The sequence below is a fragment of the Denticeps clupeoides genome, chromosome 13 (assembly GCF_900700375.1).
Source record: "Denticeps clupeoides chromosome 13, fDenClu1.1, whole genome shotgun sequence".
Taxonomy (NCBI): Eukaryota; Metazoa; Chordata; class Actinopteri; order Clupeiformes; family Denticipitidae; genus Denticeps; species Denticeps clupeoides.
The window spans coordinates 4,023,290-4,045,380 of NC_041719.1; the positions used below are offsets into that span (position 1 = coordinate 4,023,290).

Here is a 22,091-nt window from a genome sequence, read left to right on the forward strand (position 1 = left end):
GGAAAATGCGAAAGACCATGGACGTCCTGCTTTTTATAGGAAGTGGAACAATAGCAGCGTGAGGCTGGATTTGTAGTTTAATCCGCTGCTACGATTTCACGCTGGTAGGAAACCCTCTAGTGGCAAATTAGCCAAATGACCTTATTTTCCCAAGGCACTGCTGGTTATACACCGATGTTTAATATTTAACACCAGATCCATTGTTCCATATACATTTTTTAACCAATACAAATATTCAGTATGTTTTGTATAAAAAGGGCCACAAAACAATAGATTTTAATTTGTACAAAATATTTTTTATTAAGAAAATAAAATATTTTGACCAAACTAAAACTAAACCCTCATTATCAGCTGAAATGATCTGTTGCCAGTCCCGGATAAAAGTGAAACTGAGGGTTAAAAGGAGGACAGAGGTTCACTGGGGCTTTGTGAACGTTCGCAGCACAGCGTTCTTCAGGTAGGTGCAGAGCTGGTTCATCTGATCCTTGTTCTGCCCCTCCACCCAGTGCATCTCCACCAGCACGCCCACCGCCTCCGGCTTGACGTTCAGCAGGCATTTGAACAGGAAGTGCGGCGGCGTGCCCGGGGTCGTGGGCTGGACGGTGGAAGGATCTACTTCCTGTGCACTGGGCGCCTCCTCCTTCACGCTGGATGCCGCTTCCTGTTCAGGGGCCGACTCCATGGCGACATCCCGTCCAGAATCTGGCTCATCCCCCCGGGCTCCACCACTTTGCTGCCCATTCCCCGAGTACTGGCCAGCGGTCTCGGCGCTGCACACTGCGGTGTGTGTCTGTGGGGACTGAGCTCCTGGGGCGGTGACGGCACCAGGGGGCGCTCTGGGGACCTGCCGGGCGTGCTCCCTCCGCTTCTGTCGGACGTGGATCCAGGTGTTCTCCGCGGCGGTCAGGAAAAGGCTGAGCTCTGACGCACCGCTGGGCACTCGCTTATGAAGCACCTGTCAGAGGCGCAACAAAACACTATTATAAAAAGGCACAATGCTCGAGCACTCTCTCTCACACGGCGACATCAAAGAGTGCGGCGAAAAAGGCGCAACACAATGCATGTTGCTAAGCAACCAGCCCGTTCTCCAGACACGACAACCTAGTTTACAGGAAACGGCAGGTACAACAAAAGCCAGCTAATCCACACGTTGTGCATTTATTCACTGATGTACGTGTACGACACAGAACGCGACAGCGCAGCTGATCAAAAAAAAGGAATTTCTAGTACAGCTTCTCAATCCATCCATTCATGTTCAAGATCACGGGACACAGCACATTCATTTCTTACCTTGTTTAATTAGAAGGAAAATTGTACAGTGACCTCCACAAAAATGCAGCATGCGATCAGTCAGGATTAATTAAACGATCTGATTAACTGATTCCACTGATGTTATAAAACCGGCGATTTCTTTTCACCTTTAGATCTGACAGCGTTTTCTCCAGCCATGCTGCGACAGCCTGAACGATGCTGTTCTGAGACGAGTCGCAGGCCGAGGCTTTTATCTGCAGCTCTCTGATCGTGGGCTGAAGGATGCTGAAGGTCAGCGGCTTTCGCACCTTCTCCATCTTGCGCTTCTTACTAGGCGGGGACTGGAAAACACACAGCATCTATAAATAAACATTAAAATAACTCATTTCTTTTATTTTTCATGTTCTGGTGCTTTTTATTGTGCTCATCTACAGTCCTAGGTTTCGGTTTCACTCAACCCCCACCTTATTCAGCTCATTAGGCTCCTACCTTCAGGAATGCTGAGGACCAGAAACCTGGCCAAACCCACACACACATTTTACTTCAACTCAACCCAGTCAATCAATTTTGCTTTAATTAAAACATACTTCATAAATCACAGAACACACTGAATCTGTGATACTGCACTTCACAATAATATGTACGGTGAGGCCGTTTGCATAAAAAAAAAAATCTACACAATTGCAGTTCACCCTAAAATATATACGGTACATTTGTATTCTCTTAGATATGTCTGCCTTCTTTAAAACATAATGGGACTAAATGGTGTTAAAAAAAAAAATAAGAATAATTATTGTAATATTACAAATAATAATTCTAATAAATCACAGCTGTGTTGTGACAGTAAGTACTTGTTAAGTAAACTAAAGTGAAAGTGAAGTGATTGCCATTGTGAAACACTGCAGCACAGCACATGGTGACAACGAAATGTGTCCTCTGCTTTTAACCATCACCCTTGGTGAGCAGTGGGCAGCCATGACAGGCACCCAAGGGAGCAGTGTGTGGGGACGGAGCTTTGCTCAGTGGCACCTCAGAGGCACCTTGGCGGATCGGGATTCGAACCGGCAACCTTCTGATTATGGGGGCCCCTTCCTTAACCGCTAGGCCACCACTGCCCCTGAATCTATTCTATATTCCCACTGAAATTATAAGTGTGGATCTAATGTCCATGGCGGTTGCTGCAGACTGATACAGGTTCCCATGCAAGGTTCCTCTCTTTGTCTCCATGTGTTCACTTTAGACCAAGAACTAAAGACCTCTCTGCACTGAATCCCATTGCTGCCACTAATGCACTTCAATGCTGGTCAGTTGTAGGGCAGCCTCTTCAGGCAAGACAAAACCTTGTTTTGAGATAAGTGGGATACACTTGGTGACATTTAATTTAAAAATTAAACGTCATAAAAAAACCCAATCCTACATACCGACCAGGTGAGGGCAGCATAACCCAACTAACCAGAAAGTGGCATAATAACCCATGACCATGATGAATCAAAACCATAAAAGAATAATACCATATTGCCCAAAAATTGTGTTTTTGCACAATTGTATGTAGGCAGTATTAAGAATTGTTTTATTTTTCACATCACCAGGTCAGAACTTTGGAACAGTTATTGAAACCAATAAAATCAGTCCTCTTATATCAGTCCTCAAAAGAGTGTTTTGTAATTTCTTTTGATTGTTTTTGTCATTGTGATACACAGCAAGCACAGCACACAGACAAAATGTGTCCTCTGCCCGGGGAGCAGTGTGTGGGGATGGTACCTTGATCAAGGGGACCTCAGTGGGACCTTGGCGGTTCGGGATTTGAACCCACAACCTTTCAGCTTAGCGTCCTCAACCACTAGGCCACCACTGATGTGCATGTGGTAACAAATTACGTGCTTATCAGGCAAATGCAGCCTTTTGTTCAAAACTGCCCCCAAAAAAGGTTCAGAGCTAAAGAGCAAATCATGTGGTTGCAGCTGATGATCGGTTGAGGCAAGCGCTCAGCACATGCCGTACAACCCAGTCATAATACACACCACCCACACAGAAAACCAGTCTAGAGAAGCAGTAAATATACACCTTGATTAACATCCAGTCAAAGACCTCAGCACACTTTTAATAAAACAGAAAATAGTGACGATAAAGAATACACAGAAAGGTTTCCAGCTTCTGGCTGTGATTGGTGACATTGTGATGAAGAGAAATCTCTGCAGGTGAGGAAACATAGTGATGTTACCCTGGACAAACACACGCACCATCTCCCCGCCCGTTCTCGCTCATGATTTCTCCATCGCTTTGCCCTGTGACACACCACACTTTCATGTAACTAAATGAGCCGCATCCCGCTAATCACATTACGGCTGCTTCACTAAAGCCACATCAATCTCCTGAGCTCTCGGGATCCCCGCTGTCTTTGAACACACAAAACACACACCCCCACCCCACAAACACCCTTTTCCAGCACTGCGTTTAGGAGAGACCCATATAAAGATGATTGAATATCATTGAGATTATGTACAGGCACTGCTGTTCCACAACACACCACTAGGGGGAACAATTTCCCGATTTTTGTGCCACCACCCACATCTCTGCAATGACATTGGCGTTGCCTCGGCACACCATAGCGAAACGTCCTTCGCACCAAATCTGGTGTCTGTTAAACAAAGGTGCATGCAAACGCTCTGTACCCTGAAGAGACCATTAACTGGCAGCCAGTAATGGACAATACGGGCGAGGCGGCTAATTCGGCAAATGGGTTCCTGAGGCATCCTCTGAATATGAAACGAAATGACACCAGCCCTGAAAGAGAGGTGCAATTTCACATTTAATCTCCCGTTCACTCTAATGGTGGCTCAGAGACTCCTTTTCAGTATTGTGATCTTTTGTGTTCGCCCCCCCCCCACAACCCCGGTCTCTATAGAGCCCCCCCGCTCTAAGTGCTGAGGAGGAGAGCAAAAAAAAAAAAAAATCAATAAAGTCCATCAGGTCTGCCAGTGTATGTGTGAAACAAATCCTTGGCACAACAGATCAGCGGAAAACACTGAACTAGTCACACACAATATAACACACACACGCAGGTAAACAGTAAATTAATATGAAGAGGGTAGTAATCCACCATTTGCACTACGTGATGCTGAGGACGGCAACGCTGTGCCATTATTCTACCCTGCTCTTCTGTGTAGTTTGGGGGGGGCTGCATCCTTACATGCCAAGAGCCCAATGATCGGCCCGATGTGTTTGTGACTTGGGATCTACAAAGGCCGACTACCTGAATATACTGACCGACCACGCTTCTTCCATCAGTGGAGTTTTCCTTTCCTGGTGGCACGGGCATACTTCAATGATCCATCAGCCTCGAAAGAGCAGTACAGGGGGCGTATTTTCACTGGCCACCAGTTCCGAGCTTGGAGATAAATATTAAACACGACTTTGAATGAAAATTCAGTGGTGTTACAGGTCGTGCATATGGTTCTGTAGCTAGATGCCAAAACCTGGCATCCTGTCTATAACAGGTTCTTTAAGGAGCTTCCCCTACAGTTATACTGTTCCTAAACGTCCGCTTCGTGCTTTGCTGATCTAGACGCGACGCAGAAGAGCTCAACACAATGGTGGGCGTCAGTGAGGCGACAGCCACACACCTACAGCTCAATCATATCCACACCCGCTCATCCCCCACTGCCCTATTTTTAAATCCGCCCGGGAGTCGGGAGGCAGACGCATGTCGGGGGGATAAAAGGTCATTATTCAATCGCCGATCCGGAGGAGACGCTGATGAATGGCGGGGTGATCGCCGCTTGACCTTGGGCTCCTAAACGGGAGACATCAGGCGGCCATACACGGCACCTCGATTTACAGCAGGGCTCCGCCCATGTGACAATTTCAAATTGTGACCGTTGACCATTTCGCCCATCCCCAGAGTAAATGTCCCCTTCCGAAGCACCCTAAACACATTATTCATCATTAGACCATTTGCTCCGTCTCTCAGTGGGGTTCCTACCCTGCAAAACACCAGGGCTGCGGTTCTACCTCGCTGCTGTCATTGTTCTTTTTTAAACAGGAGCCCCTCCTAAACACACCCTCGTCCAATGTTTCACGTCCATATTAGCGATGACGCTGTCAGCTGGAGGGACAGCTCCGGCTTTGTGTGCGCCGCTAATGGGCCTGTTTTAGCCTGGGGGTGCAGGTATCATCCTGCAGGAACATGTGAGAAGAGGAAAAAAAAACAAAAAAACCCCCCCCCGAAACGTTACACATGTCTACACATAATTCAATACGGCCATTTTCGCCACATATCCATCTTCGCAGCGAATTCTGCATCCCCCCACAGAGAGAAAGGTGGGAACAGGTAATCAGAACCTTGTCTCGTGGCGAGTCACAGACGCCCTGCGGCGTTTGGGGTACGGGGGGAAGAGGGAGGTATGGGTAGGGGGGGTGTGGCCGTAGAGGAAATGTAGGCCAATCTTTCTGCCCAAGTGCTTTTGAGGGGAAAGGCATCTGGGAGCACAAGAGTTTCTTCTGAAAGCACTGAACAATCCTTCACACACACACACACACACACACACACACACACACACATACACACACCCGACCCTCTTTTCTGCAAACCCCTCTTTCCCCCCCTCAGCCTGAGCCTGGCAGCGCAGCCCGCATTCATGGCACCGCCAACTGTTGCCAGGATACATCGAATTAGGAAATGCGAAGAGCTTCCTGGAAGCAGGTTAAGAGAGTGAAAAGCGGGGCAGGCCAGGGATGCATTATCAACTCCAGGGAAGGTGCGCTTTACCCCGTCTGAACTCAGACAGTCTCTAACCGCCATATTCGTAATCTGCAGGCCTCAACGCGAACGCAGCAGCTCACCGGCACGAGCACGTCCTCGTAGAAGCTCCACGCCAGAGCCCAGCGCATGGTGCGGCCCTGACAGAACTCCGTGTGGGTGACTTTAGGCACCTGCAAGACACACACGCACAAATAAAAAGGCTTCATTGACCTGAATATCATCAAGTTTGTTGTCACATAGTTTGTTTTGTACGAAATATGACAGAACTTGGCAAAGACATATATATGATAATTCACACAAAAAGGAATTTTCTGGAATATAAATTTATGCTTTTTTTAAAGTATTTAATTATAATATTTAACGCAACAGCATTTTCGGCATCATCCACTACATTGAGAGTGTCCCAAAGCTACAAGTTCTTTTGTCTGCAATCCTGTCTGCGGTTTCTACTTGTACAAAGTGCATATAATATTTCATATGGCTCAACCAAGGTGGATTCAGCAGGCATAAATGAGGGCAGGCTTCCGGCATGTTCAGCGTTGGCCTTCCGAGCATGCTGGGTGCCCGCCTTTGACAGACAAGAGCTCTCATGTAAGATAAAAGCGGGGCGAGCAAGAGAGAACTCCATTAGCATATTAATTACACCCCCAGTGCAGACGCATACTGTACAGAAGCAGGAAATGTCCCGCTCTTCTGTAATACGTTGGTTTTTATATATTTTTTTGGAAGTTGGCCAGCAACTTTCACTTCACTTCACTTTCAACCAGGTGACCCCGATGAGATGTGACGGGGCCGACACCTCGAGATGAACAAAGAATCGCTCATCTAATAACCTGTGAGCAACACTGATGTCACTCATTCACAGTTATCAAGGGGGTTTCCTCTCCTCCCCCTGTCCTGGAACGGGGGGTACGAGTGCGGGGCCCCGCTGCACCGCTGATGTCCCAGGCTGAGGGAAGATAATAGGGGGTAATGAACTCTCGCTTGACATAGGCGGGCTTGTGAGCGCTAATGAAATCTCCCAAATCACACACTTTTTGTAAAGCAATCTGAGCCTCATTTAGTTCCATTAACCCGAAAATCCGTTTCTCGGCCCCCTCGTTCTATTGGCGGTGCCCCCCAGGGAGGACAGCTGGGTGTTTGAGAGGAAAACGCCCCTCTCCAGCCACTCTCTCCTTTCATTTGCTGGCACACTGCAGACCCGAGAGGTGTGTGCGTGGCTTTAATGTGGTCTCAGTGGTATTTACCCCTTGTTTTCTCAGTTCCTCCTTCAAAGGGGTCAGGCTGCACTTCTTTCCCAGCATGCAGCTGTACCACCTGTAATCGGCAAGCAGACAAGAGCACCATGAAAAAGAAAGAAAGAAATAAACAACATCAAACGAGGGCCGGACGTCAGACCACCCCGCCCCCACCCCGCGTCTCTCCCGGACCAGGCCACCCGAGCCAGGCGATTACCGTGAGATTTAGCCAGTGCGTTTAAAGAAGCGGCCTGGCGTGATTACACGGTCCACCTCGTAGTTCATCACAGGCAAAAAAAACCTTTGAAGTTACACAGTCAACCAAAATCAATTTTTAGCCTTCACCATAAAAATCAAGGAGAGACGTGCTCAGCTCAAATCAATATCCGGCAAAGCAAAATCCACAGAAAACCGAGACAGTCGACCACAAAGGGGTGTGCGAAAGATTTTTTCTGACCAGTCTCACCGTTTCAGGTCTCCAAGGGGCAGCAATGTCAGGATGGGTATGGGCGGGGCACAGGGGATGGGCACCCAACTGCCCGAGGGTGAAGATTCTTATTCCATTTTTGGGTATGAAATATTAAAGAGTCCTAATATCCACAGATTTCCTCCACTGTCACAGGGGGGTGGGGGCTTAAACAGTCCATACACACACACAAGACTGCTTCTCGTGATAAAGTGTGAATATCCAATCACAGATCTGCGTATCTGGAACTCATTTACCCCCCCCAAAAAGCCCCCAAGTCCTTCCTGCAAATGCTGAATTATAATATGAATTGCCTGCCCCCCCCCACAAAAAGCTTCTCCAGCTCGGCGTGGCACAGTGACGGGGACCGACCCCATGGAAGTCAGGTGCTAATTACAGCTCTGCGTAGCTGAAGACGGGCACGGATCTCTGAGGACCAATCACAGCGCTGCTGGAAGCGTCCTCAGGCACCTGCCGACTCTGCGCGCCCGCTTCGTTCTGACAGCCAGCCTGTCTGGGCCAGTCCTGCCAGGAAGCGGGAAGAGACGGAAGACACACACACACCTTATCTGAACATGCTGTATATGTAAAAAAAACAAGCCTCTATGTCAGAGAGAAACACACAGACACAGAGTCCCGAGGGACGTCCCAGGTATGGCGTTTCTAATCATCCCTAATGGTGCCCACCCCCCCGCTCTGGTGCCACTGTCTCACATCAATGCACCCACTGACAGCTCTGGGATGGGTGGGGGCAGCGGGGAGAGCACATGCACGGCCCCAACCCCAACAGCTGCTCCCACTGGGGCGCCGGATGCAGCCATGGGTAATTGCTTACTTTGTGTGCCAATTTATTAAACAAAGTGTGGGTGACAGATTCATCCCGGCATCCATCTGCCCCGCCTCCTCTGCCCCCTAAAACGAGTCTAACTGGGCGACACCCAACAAGGAGTTAAATTACTGGCTTCTGTTGCAGCAGTCAAAGGCTAATAAACTAAGTCCCCAACTAAAAAAAAAATAAAAAATCCACTGCTGTGGACTGTAATTTGCCCACTGACCTACTCTGCTGTGGAGATGAGCGCGAACAGTGAGATGTTCGTCAGCTCCACCTGCCCTCACCTGAGCCTCCTCTTCAGCTGCAGGCTGTCGTGGATGATCCTCTTCACGAACTCCAGCTCACCCCCCTCGGCCATGATCTCGGTCACGCCCCCCGTGTTCACCGAGCTGGGAGGGGGCCGACGGGAGTTCCTGGAGTTCACCCCCTGAGGGTGGAGAGACAGGTGGAGGGGAAGACGACGACGGAGACAGACCAATCAAAGGGAGAACAGGCAAAAATAACACCAACGTTCACTCTTCTAAAATAAATACCCAGAAAACGCCAGGATCGATCACACGACAGACAGAACATAGATTAACACTGGCTGCCAAGGTTTACCCTGACATCTGCACCTCCCCAAACCCCACCTGCAGCGTTTCGGAGGCGGAGCATAGAGATCAGCCCTTTTCTATTTCCTGTTTTCTCCCTGGTTGTGCTGTTTGTTAAAAACAAATATGAACACCAGCACGGATCACACATATGTTGCTACAAATACATTACACCTACATTACAGCTCAAAATCTACATCTTCACACACACATATGCGTCTGAGCCAAACATGAATTTCACTTTTGTCAGGGAAAGCTCATGAATATTCATAAGGAAAGCCATCCCAGATGGGTCAGAAGTGACACATGAGTGGAACGGCATTAGGCTGAAAAATGGAAGTGAAATGCACAACACCCTGCCAGACGGTGAGGGAAAGTACTCGAACGAGCACAGACCGTACCTGAGCTTCTAACTGGTTGGCAAAAAAGGGCGGATTGCACATGCAGAAATCGTAGATGATGGAGGACTCTTCCTTTAATGCATCCATCAGCAACGTCTTCTGAGGGACCTTCACCACTGGAACAGAGACGAAATGGGTGTGGTCAGGATATTCCACATCAAATGATACAAAAGCAGAGCGTTAATAAGCACAGACGAACCTTTGATCAGGTCAGACAGGTTGTTTTGCTCCACGTTCTTCTTTGCATAATTATAACAGATGTCATCCACCTCTGTAGCCAGGAAGTGCCAGTCATTCATGGTGGCTCCCAGAAGAGGGTAGATGCAGGAGGCTCCAGTGCCTGCCAGCAAATCACGGATAAATATACAATTTTGCATCCTAAACGGTCTTAAAATCAGCATATTATATTTTTGCGAATAATAATTTTCAATCTTCCCATGAAGAGAACTAATGTGCCGTGACACTCAGCAGTTCGGCTACATCAAAAATAATTCAGATAAATTGTTGGATTGGTTTACTGTGATGGACAAAGGCAAACAGAAGGTGACAGGCCATTATTAGCTTTTAAGTGACACAGTGTGTGCTCACTACAATGGGAAGAATAAACAAAAAGTGACAGGGAACGGGCGAGTAATGGAATCAGGATGAACCAGCCACTGCTGTGACACGGCAGCCATTGTCTAAAGAGCAGGAGGAGGAGATGTAACAAGGCTAAGTAAAGCAACACTGCAGGTTTGCAGGTCAGAGCTGACTGGAGCTGCGATCATTCATCACGTGGGTGACAACCCGGGCTGAGGGTCACCAATCAGCCGGTCACCTAGGGGTTTAAACAGAATCGTAACAGTTGTCTAGATCAAACATGACCCATGAATGCTTCCATCTGATCTTCTTCATGAACATATGAACAGCACATGAAATTAAACATTTTCAATTCTGATTTGGGCCACTTAAGTCTGTGGTCATAAATTGTATACAGTCTGAACAGGAAAAAGCAGCGTTCGTGTAACTTGTACGTCACTCTTGAAAATCTGATGCGGAAGTCTCCACATCTCTGCATCCGTTTTTAGTCCACTGCAGTCACATGTAAATAGAGTTTTTTAGATATCCAGAGAATCCTGCATTCACGGTGTAGAGGTTTCAGGGTTCAAATGTGAGCTTTAAATTAGAGATTTGTCCTCTGTCCTCCGCGTATCTGTAGTGCTGAAGCCATGCTCACTGGTGGTAATGGAAATGATCAATTTTCTCTGAGGGCCGGAGAAGCCGTGCCATGGGCAGCAGTGCGACTGTCAGTGATAATCAGCCTTTTATTATGGCTTTCTGTACCGAGTGTGCTATATATTAAACATATAAATGGTTAAACACAATGAAAAGTTGCAATAAAAAAAAAAAAAACACACGGCCGCCAACATTAATTTAGCTAATTCTGCATTAACATGCGTAATTTTTAATGCAAATATTTCTGTTGCCATTATTGCATTTCATAGTTTGACCCTTTAAATCCTCTGAAGCGAAAGTAATGTCACATTAGAAATGTCCTTCCATTGCACTCTCTTGATAAAACACTGCAGCTACTGCCAGTCCTAATTCTTAACCAAAATACACAGCATATTAACTATCAATTCATTAATGTCTAAGAAATATCTAGGCATTTTAAAAACTAGTGTTAAATTAGAAATTAGTTTTTACACTCAAAAGGTCAAGCAGCAAAAATCAAACCAGCAGAGTCAAACCAAGTTCCAGAAATACGCTGTGTTCTGACCTATAAAACAGTCTAGCAGCCCAGTGTCCTAAACCCATATAATTCTCTCTATATGTATGTGTGCATGCATGTGTATATACGGCATGCGGGAACATAGTTCATACTTGACAGGACACAATATTGGGACATATATAGGGCACTACATATGTCCCAATAAAATATAAGCACATTATGATGCGTTTTAATGTCCATTTGCGGTAAATCGGCAGGTAACTGGGTGCCCTTTTATCTATTTTAACAAGTCTCGTCTGCACACACAATAACATGCACTGAACACCGCATGTGCAGCATGCATCAGACAGGGTGGAGGACGCAGAATTAGAGCCCAGACGGGTGGGTGGAGACTAAGAGGGTCTCCACACAGATAATACAGCAGACAGCCAGGAGAAATGAGCCCATATTACACACAGCGGGGTGGAGATGAAGGAGGCTGCAGACATGAGAGGGGAGGCGTACCGATGTCAATGCCCCTTCGTTGGGCTTCCCCGTCCCCCCTGCTCCCAATCAGGTCCTCCACCCAGTGAATGTAGTTGAGCCGGAGTGGCACGGTGGGGATGAGGCGTTCAAGGGGGATCTCAATGCTCAGCCCGAAGTCCTCCTTCAGCAGGGTGCAGGTGAGCGCCCGGACCGCCTCCGGATCCTTGAAGTTGAGCCTGCGGGTGAAAGGAAGGGGGAGGGAGCGCAGGGGGGGGGGGGGGGGGGAACATGGTCACTCCGTGCATTAGTCCCATTAGAGGACCAATGCTTTCATTTCATTAAAGCCCGTCCACGCTGATGAAGCAGAGCTGCACCAATTTGCGCGAGACGGTTAATGGTAGCGAGGGCTTCATTAACAAGATTCCCCCCCCCCAGCTTCCCAAGCTTAAATTCCTTAATGAATTCTGCAGGCTGGAAGCCACGCTTGTGTCGGGAAGCGCAGGGATAGGTGTAATTAAAACGTCGCAGGTTGCATTCACACCTCCGCAGATGCAAAAAGCCGAGGAGCGAGCTGTCTGGCACCTCCGCAATGTCTGCACATGTGAGTATTGCTCACGTCTGTACGCGGTATTCGAGCTGGCGTGAGCCTGTGCACTTCTCAGCAGCAACCCCCCTGCTGCGGACGTGCACCAGATTAACATTAAAAACAAGCCGTGGCATGCGCCAGCCTACCCATAATCCCCTCACGTATCCTGACTGACGGCGTTAAGGAGCCGGTCGGCAGCACTAGACGTTAAGGTGACAGGAGGGTGCCATTTGCCAGAGAACTGCTTCCGATCAATGATTTTCCATTTTCGGTGCAGATAAGTAAATATTCTAAAGAAATTGGTCTTTACATAAAGGGGCCATTGCTTTTGTGCATGTGAGGTTGTTTTAATTAAAAAGGTTTAACTTCCTGTCCTCAAGGATTTTCACCTTTTTGACATGATGATCCCCTTTTAGAATGTTGACTTGACATGATTCCCCAAATGAATTTTCATCTTCGGAACAGTAATGTTCCATTGTTTTAATCCATTATAAAATATTCATTAGTAATATTCCCTGTCTATGAGTGAGATATGAGGTGATAACACCTGTCAAGCTTGACAATACAATGAAATGTCAAAAGGTGTAACCATGACTGCTACTACAGTAATACAGACCCAATCATGTTCCGGCATAGACCATCAACTGTAATGTACATGACTTTTAAAAGGCTGCGAAAAAACACTCGCAGCACCACGTGACGTGGCTCACTACGTAAAGCCAGCAAAGATACAAGAGACCTGCACTAGTTTTGAGCATCGTAAAACATTTTAAAAACAGAAATTATGTACTTCATTATAAATTCATGTACCAGTCAGATTACAATGACTTTTCCACAAGTTTATTTGTTTATTTCATATTCCAAAACTTCTCAAGGCCTGGAAAAATCTCTTTTCAAATTCCATGACTTTTCCAGGTTTTTAATAACTACAGGAACCCTGAAGATGGCCTTCATTCTTCTAGATTGAATACGAGAGTGAGACTGATGGTCGTATTAATCATTAGGACGTAATTACAGCTCTTCCGCACAGCCCTTCTCTCGCTCCCTTTGTGGCAGCTCGACTGGTGATGCCACGTGGAGAGGGTGGGGCACCAAAACCCCGAACGCACTCGGCATCTGACCCAGATAAGTGCAGGCATTGTTGGGCCGACGTTCTAGACTGCTCAGTCAAGTCACGATCGATACGCAAAAGATGAGGTCTGCCACACTATTTTTAGCTGTCTGATGAGCCTGTGCCTGTACTGGAGAGCTGCAGTGCCACGCACCGTCTCCATGGCAACCAAATCACCCTCCTCCCCGCGGCGCAATGGTACTCCTGAAGCCGGCTGTCCATGTACATCCATATGGCACAGGGTTTGGCAGGAGATGGGTGGAGACTGTGTGTGTGTGTGTGTGTGTGTGTCAGGGAAAGGTGACTGTAAGAAGGTGACATTAAATACTCACAAGGGACCACAGGTCAGAAAACAGTCAGGATGAGGAAAAAAAGAAATGAAGAGAGAGAGTGAGAGACCCCCCAAGGACACCAGAATGTAGAACCAGTCTCCTCACACTGAGCTCTCGACCAGCCACTGAAAATTAAGACTGAGAACAGAGTAGGGCTGGGGAAGATTTGCACCAAATTGCTCTTTTATCAAAGTAATTTCCTCTGTTATATATATAATTGCATCATAGACAAATGTCCTGTGAAAGACTGAGTTCAACAGAATCTAAAGTAGTCATTTCACTTACTGATGTTTGTACAGCGAGACTCTACTACTGTAGTAGATGCTGTAATAGTATTGTGATACATCAAATTCTATTCAGACACAAATCTATTATTTGAATGTCATTATCATGAAGTCCAGTGTAATTAGTTAAACAAACCGCTCACTATTCATACTTAGGTTAAAAAAAAAAAAAAAAAAAAAACAATAATAAAAGTGAAGCGATTGTCATTGAGAAACACAGCACAGCAAATGGTGACACAACTAAATGTGTCCTCGGTATTTAACCATCACCCTTGGTGAACAGTGGGCAGCCATGACAGGCGCCCGGGCAGCAGTGCGTGGGGACGGGGCTTTACTCAGTGGCACCTCGGCGGACCGCGACAGATATATATGAATCATTAAATATGCTTGCCTGAGTACTGAATTTTCAGAACAAGGGCGTGGACACACACACACCACACACACAGTCATCAGAAGCAGAGCAAATAAACTGCACCGAGTCATCTTATGATAAAAGAGGGGCTTCTAAACAGACCAGCAGCCCGCTTTAACAATTGCTATTACTGAAAGGTGACCTTTCACGAACAGACGCGGCAAACGTAGACGACACAGTTAAGTCTGTACACAGTATGAGTTCTGTGGCTATAGTGTTTCAGGAACACACACACACACACACACCGGCCCATGACGTAGCACATGCAGCTCCCTTGCTCTGGAGAACAAAGATTTGTTCCCCCTTTGACTCAAACAAAAGAGATGAAAGCTGGATTGAGGGAACTAGTCTGAAGTTGGTGTGCCGACGGCCTCCTGGACAGAAACGCAGCCGATGATGGCTGCAACAATACACCGGTCCACAAAAAAAAAAAAAAAAAAAAAAATTGACTTCAAACGCACGGAGGGGGAAAAAAAAATAAAAAAATACCTTGTGATGTGCCTCAAAAGAGCACGCCGGAGGAAAATGGACTTCATACAAACAAAAAAAGTTTGCTGTGCAAATGTTGATCAGCCATGTCTGCTGCTCTAAGAATTCAGGGGGACACAACAGGTGATGGCAAGAGGAGTCTGCATTTCGGTGCAAATTCTCCTGGCGATCAATACGGCTGATAAAAGGGAACGAGATTCTGCTGACTGCACATGCTGCAGGAGGCTGGATCATATCCAAACAGCTACATGGCAGCATCCGTTCATAAGTGTGCCACGTTTCGTGTTTTCACGTTCAATATTGCTGCATATTGCTGTTCTGCTGTAACATCATAAAACACTGAGACCACTGGAGTCGGGCAGAGAATCAATTATATAATTTGCTTTATATCAATAAAACTAAAACTGTGATATTATGGGGAAACTGTATTTTGGCTGGTCCACACAGAATTAAAAAAAATAATTGAATAAAGAATGAAAGAGTGACATGCTAAAAAATGAAATAAAATTATTGATGATGTTCAGGGTGAAACTAAATGAACACCGAAGAATCCAACTCTACAAATAATGCATACTTAAAACCTTACTTTATAGTGTACAGCCATGGAGGGGCTGAAGTGCATTTGTCAATTTCGGGGGGGAAATGCGTCGCCAGCAGTGAAGCATTCATACAGCGTCAGCAGTGCAGAGGGGGAAAAAACACCTTCATTCAAGGGCAACACACACACACACACACACACACACACACACACACACACACACACACACACACACACACCATTTGCATGAGAAATGCACATGATTGGATGCTCCTCTGGCCAAACTGCATCACTAGTTTCATAAAGCCAAATCACCCAAAGGCAGAATGCTGAACACCAGACAGCTTTTTGAGCTAAATTCATAATTTAGCAGAGTGGAAATGACCAGAGTGACATTTACTGCTGTATCGTTTAAGAACAAAGCAGAAAAAAAAAATGAAACCAAAGGGTTAAGTTGGGGGTCACCTTACTCAACTAATAATTAGGTTGAAATTGAAAGGTTGGCATACTGTACATCTGTGAAACCAGGTGGGTCGTTCATATCACACAAAATATAAGGAAGTGTGTCAGAGTCACTCACAAGCTTAAAGCATGTAAAATATGACATTGAAACTGTACGTTCCAGAAAATTTTGCAATTATTATTTTCTATGATCACACACCCCTATGTATCATTGTCATTAATATCACAATCAATCTCGTGTATATTCCAAAATTGGTTAAAATGATTTCAGGAAACCTGAAAGGTGGTTTTTGAAGATGGACGGGTGTTCATGAGGTCGGCCACAATGAATGGGCAACACGTTAAAAAGTACAGAGGAGGTCCAGCAGGCACCTTCACTCCTTCCAGAATAAAAAGCCCTCCACCACCACGACATCAATAATGCAGGGTGGTGAGAGGCGGCTGTGGAGATTAAAGCTCCACTGATTAAGGGGAGAAGAAGAAGAAGTGCTGAAGGATCTGGAGCTCAGAGAGCGAACGTGAAATGTCACCCCGGACCCTGAATTTTTAATGCAGCCCAGCTCACGCAACGAGGTCGCCAGACTGCCGTGATGGACGCCGCCGCTCTGCTCCAGCCTTCCTAATCCCATCGCGCCAGCGCTGACATCTACAGCACAAATCTCCCCGCCGCCCGCCACATCTCCGCCTCTCGATGGGGGACCCCCCCACCAAAAGTGAGAAACGTCTCTCTCCACAGATTACCCATATCCCCCTATTGACTGAGACTTAAGAGCTGATACTGAGAGCAGGGAAGCTCATCTTGACGGGTTAAGTCTGCAGACTACTAAAAGAGAAGATGAATGTGTAACAGCTCTTAAAAAAAACACATAATATATCTCACACACACACACACACACACACACACACACACACCCACACACACACACACAATACGATTACTCAGACATGTTACATTGTCTGGGACTTTGTTGTCAGGGCCAGGCGAGCAGCTGTGTTGAGGGGGCTGCGGTGTGTGTTGTGCATCCATATGTTTGGTGGTGCAGCAGATCCACACACCTGCTCAGTTTACTTACACACCTGATAAATGAAAATAAGGAAGGAACACGAACACAAACACACACACACACACCTGCTGGAGATGCTGGGCTTCTATCTGAATCTATCTGCATTTACACAATGGCGTTTAGCACATCAACACTCTGCCACGGTCGTCTGCCAGAAACTGGGACAGGTGAACATGTGCTGAGCTCTGAGTTAAAATGCAAATACACACACACACACACACACACACACACACACCTAAGACTGTTAAACTGCTGTAAGCCTTAAAGCAGACTAGTAACAAGCAGATGCTGAAAGTGGTCTCGACAGCCAACTCTCATTCAGCCACCACATCAAGGCAGTTTATGCAGCACGGTGCATATTTCATAATGGAGAACGGGACGGGAGCTGCTGTGGATTCCTCGTGTGATTTGAGGACAGGGAATGGCATGCATTAATCATGAAGGCTGTGTGTGTGTGTGTGTGTGTGTGTGTATAGAAGCGTGCGTGCTCTGAGAAGGTCCACTCAGAATGTGGGGGAACTATTCATACAGATCAGCTTTCCTATACTGCACGACCACTCCTGCTGACAGATCTGCACAGAGAACAAAGAAACAGAGCAAATACACTGATATAAAAAGAAATCTCACAGTAGACAGTGGAGAGAGACTCAGCACCAGGACTGCCCAGCTAATTAGAGAAGCGTGATGGGTGCTTCAGGGTCAGTTTCAGCTTCCATACCATCATTATTAGGGGATCAAAGAAGGACGCCAGGCAAGGCAGGGCTCTTTTCATGCCAAAATCTTCAAACAGAGCCCACACAGCCAGACCTGACAGTGCATCTGAGGCCCTGGGCTACGCTCGTCCCTACCTGTCAGCTCTACCTCGTCACCAGGTACGCCCATCAATACGCACGCTGAGCGCGGGGAACGCGTCCTCCCAATCAGCCCAATTTATGGGCTTGTGCTGCGTGGCCACATGCTGAGGAGCTTCGGACAGGACTTGAGTGTCTTCCAAAAACTCAGAAGATACCATGCGCATGGATCGCTCTATAAAGCAATGCTATTTATCAGTAATAGTCCATGTGAATATCATGGGCGTAGTGATGCGGCCCAAATAAGGACAGTAAGCATCTACGTATTTTAACCCCGATCCAAAAACAACAAAAAAACAAGTTGCCATGTTGGTTGGAAGCTCTGCTTAAACCACACCCACTTTTCTGATAATTAAGAGAGTCATTTGCATGTTTGGACGGTAGGTGAAGGTCATTTGCGTATTCCTGGCCTACAGACCCCCACTTTCTGTGAAACCATCTCAAAAAACAAGCCAGATCTAGACATTTTGAAATTACATACATTAGGATTAGCTAAATATAATCAACATTATAAAAATTTGTATATCATTTATTTTCCAATAGTCATCCTTAAAGAGACCAAAAAAAGACAATAAAATGTCTTTTCATGATTGGTATGATGACATAGTCTTGTGTCCTTACTGACAAAAGAAAATAAAAGGTCCTAATAAATAAAAAAAAAAAAAAAAAATCATATTTTTATATTATGATATCATTGTAGTGCCTGCCCGTTTAAAAAAGGTACAAAAAGCTCAGAAAAGCTTCAAGTACAAACAACAATTCTAATTCAAGTATAAGTAAAGCCCATTGCCCCATTCCTTTAGAAGAACACACAGCTCTCTCCCGTCCCTACATATTTTATACCCCTGTGTGTCCCAATTACCGGCGGAGCTCATCCACACCAGCCCACCGCCCCCTTCACCTGCCAGTCAGAGTCCCTGCAGCTCATCACCACTTCGGATGCAGGCAAGAAGCTGCAGAGGCCAGGAAAATGGGATGTATGCAGAGTCTGCATGCATAAATAATCCACCAAAATAAACACAGGCATCCAAACCACGGGTTACGTGAGGATACGCTCTTCAAACATGTGGGTTTTTTCTTTCTTGTCTGTGTGTTTACTTCTTTGTGTAAGAGGACCCCAGAGCTGTGTGAGAAGATGCAGGCTTCAGACTGACTCCAGACCCGGCCTCTGGCATCACATGTGCGGCCGCATTAAACCCTGTAAACCTCAGGAGAGGACGCTCTCTCTTTCTTTCTTCCACCTCCTCCATACTCAAATACCTTGGTCTGAGTCCAAGTGCTTACAGCAGGTTTCAGAGTTACCATCTTGCAGTGCCAAAACCACTGGAGGATTTCAAGCCCTCAGACACACCGACCCTCGAGCAACTAAAGCTGGAAAAGGGAGGCCTGGCAATTGTGGATATCTAGTTATTTTAGCAACAAGCACAACTCGTACAGTCAATACATGCACCATGACAACCTATATATTAATATTAAAACATTAATATTACAATAGGACAATAAAATGAGGTGTGCTATGAACATACACCAAACAAGCATAACATTACAACTGATTAAGTGAATATAATTGATTATGTTGTCATGGTGGCGCATGGAGAGTATGGGATTGTGCAGCAAGTGAACATTTTTATTCCTGAAGATGCTTGTAAGCAGGACTACACGGTGTCTACACGGTGCATGACCAAAAGCACCTACAAATGGCACGTAAACATCAGAACTGGACCAAAGTTGACGACAGGGTTGACGAGTATCGTGCATCATGTATTTACATTATGTACATGTCAATCCTTTAAAGGTCCTCAAGGTCCTCAATTATGTTTTTTTTATAGGTGTTAGTGACCCCTAATACCCCTAATAACAGAATTACAGCCACTTTTAGCCAGTCCTACAATCAGATTTCCCAGGATGCGCTGTTTCAGTGTGTGTCACTCTAAATGCTACTGAGGAAGAGAGTGGCAGGACGAGGGGGAGAGCGTTGTTGCTACCCCATTTGGACCAGAAACCCATAATTACCGCTTTGAATCGGGTCGCCACACTGCTCTACGCAGCAAGAGAGTCGTAAAGAAGCCCTTCACAAATTCCACAGATTACAAGAGGTTCTGGGTGATGATGAACGGCCTCTCGTTCTTTTTCTGACTTTTTAACCTTTCCCCTTATGATGAAACAAACTTGGCCATCTGAGCTGCCACTCTCTGAAGTGGCGTTTCTATCCACTGCAGGACCGTAGACAGGCTATGGGAACTCATATTAATGCTAAATAATCTCACAAAGTGACAAATTTCATAACGGGGGACATTTAACTGCAGAAAACATGGCACCGTATTGAGGTTTATATATTGAGAAACAAACAGTGCAATCCTTATCATGATCCTTGCAGTCCTGCAATTCTTGAGAATGAACAATTTTGCATTCATTTTAAACTAATAACAAAATAATAATCACTGGCTATCACTTTGCTCTGCAACTCCCATCCTGAATGTCACTTGAAGCCAACTTGCAGGGTGCACAGGCCTAATTATTCAGGACAAAGGTCCCGTGAGCTGAGACCGTTTACACACCCATGGAATTTAGACTTAAATTCTTATAAGGAAGATTTAATTTTTTTAATTTATTTTGCAACAAGCAGCTGAAATGAACGAGCGACCAATGTACTCACATCACCCCTCCAGCCAGGTTGGTCTGCACATGCTGCTGGAACTCAGGATACTTCGACGCCAGGTAGGCGAAATCTGGAGGCCTGTCTTTGTAGCGATTCCGAGGGTGCATGGACCTGTTCAGAGCCATCACGGAACCTCTGCAGGACAAGAGAAACCACGCGTTACCAGCTCCTGTTGGAACGCTCCAGAATGAATGACGGGGCCAGTGAGCTAATCGAATTTCATTTATGTTCGTCACACTGGGAAACTGACATCTCTTTCTCCTTTACAGGAAAAGGGGCTGCGAGAGACCGATATTTACAGGGGGGGACTATAAACAGACGCAGCAGCTAACTGCACATGCGTGTGTAAACCCTCACAAATGTGTTATTATTGCATTACAACCTTTACGCACCTAAAACCGAGAACTCGCGTCAACTAGCAAACACGAATGCGGCGAGATATTTACAGTTTTTCAGTCTCTCAGCACAGCTCACACTAGCAGCACGTCGCTAATCACGCTGCTGCTGTTACTTCCGGGTTGGTCACGACTACGCGCCAGGAACTCGGCTGATGACGTCACGCACTCGCGTTATTTGTTTACATTTGTAACAATTCCAGAGAAAAATCGACGGATTACAGTAACATTCGTAAATTGCCACAAGGCATTTGTTATTTTTGTTAATATGTGTATGTCTTATTTTAGATATATATGTTCACAAACACGCTGAAGTTGCCCCTCACTGATGTAACTCCTATTCAGCCTGCCTAAGACTGCGCTGACATTGCTGTACATAGTTTATTTGTAATTATTAGGCTTCTTATTTATTCGCCAAACACAGGCAGATTATGTTCATAAACTCTACCTACGGTAAATCCCCATCCTTTTCATGTGGCAACAGAGAGACGGACACAAAATTCAGGATTTTCTTTTAATTATGTTGCAAACAATGACATCCAGATATATTGTTAACAATTGGCTGAGTGAACAGTGATACCATGAAAAGCAAAAAAGGAAAAAAAAAAAAAAAATCCCATTAGAGCTGTGAAGTCTGAAACCCTCAACCTATTCACAATGCAGGTACAGCAGAGAGATGGACTTGCAGCTGGAGGACAGACACACGGACAGCACAGCCCGTCTGTCCGTACATCAGTCCGTCCGGCAAGTGCAGCACTGGGATTGCTTGGGACCTGTGAATGGCAAGCGCGATTCTCTCTTAGGGCACAAGGTTGTTTACTGAGTCTCACCCCTCCTGTCAAAAAAGGAGAGGAAGCATAACAAATTAAGACAATTTTTTTTTTTTTTTTTTAAAGACCTTTGGCCCTAAGAATCGTAAAAGTCTGCCAGCAACAAGGGAGAAGCACTTGTCTCTTTTCAGAATGGCTTTATTTTGCAGAGCATCTTCTGCAGACACACACCAATAACGAAATATTTTTTATTTATTTATTTTTTTAAGATCTGGGTAAATAGAACTAACAGCATTGTACTATGTTACCCACTTTCTTTTTTTCTTTTTGGTTTGTGTTAAATCAGTTTCTGTAGCATCAAGTCCTCAGTGTAAGAAGTAATATACACCCCGAGTGGAGTTGAACCTTCTCCCTCGTCAGAC

General features: G+C 45.8%; 1 protein-coding gene across 2 annotated transcripts; it reads right to left on the bottom strand.

Annotated features, from left to right (window-relative positions):
• Positions 1 to 251: 251 nt before the first annotated feature.
• Positions 252 to 21,033, bottom strand: LOC114802681 (RNA N6-adenosine-methyltransferase mettl16-like). 2 transcript variants are annotated; one of them, XM_029001831.1, is made up of 10 exons: positions 20,951 to 21,033; positions 20,502 to 20,639; positions 11,756 to 11,952; positions 9,740 to 9,880; positions 9,541 to 9,656; positions 8,834 to 8,976; positions 7,261 to 7,330; positions 6,094 to 6,183; positions 1,419 to 1,592; positions 252 to 955 (listed from the first exon to the last, which is right to left on the bottom strand). In XM_029001831.1, the coding sequence occupies exons 2-10, from the start codon at positions 20,627 to 20,629 to the stop codon at positions 416 to 418; spliced, it is 1,599 nt and encodes a 532-aa protein (XP_028857664.1). In that variant the 5' UTR covers positions 20,630 to 20,639; positions 20,951 to 21,033; the 3' UTR covers positions 252 to 415. The 2 variants fall into 2 exon arrangements, with proteins under 2 accessions (XP_028857664.1, XP_028857663.1); XM_029001830.1 differs by having other exon boundaries at positions 20,897 to 21,022.
• Positions 21,034 to 22,091: the final 1,058 nt, after the last annotated feature.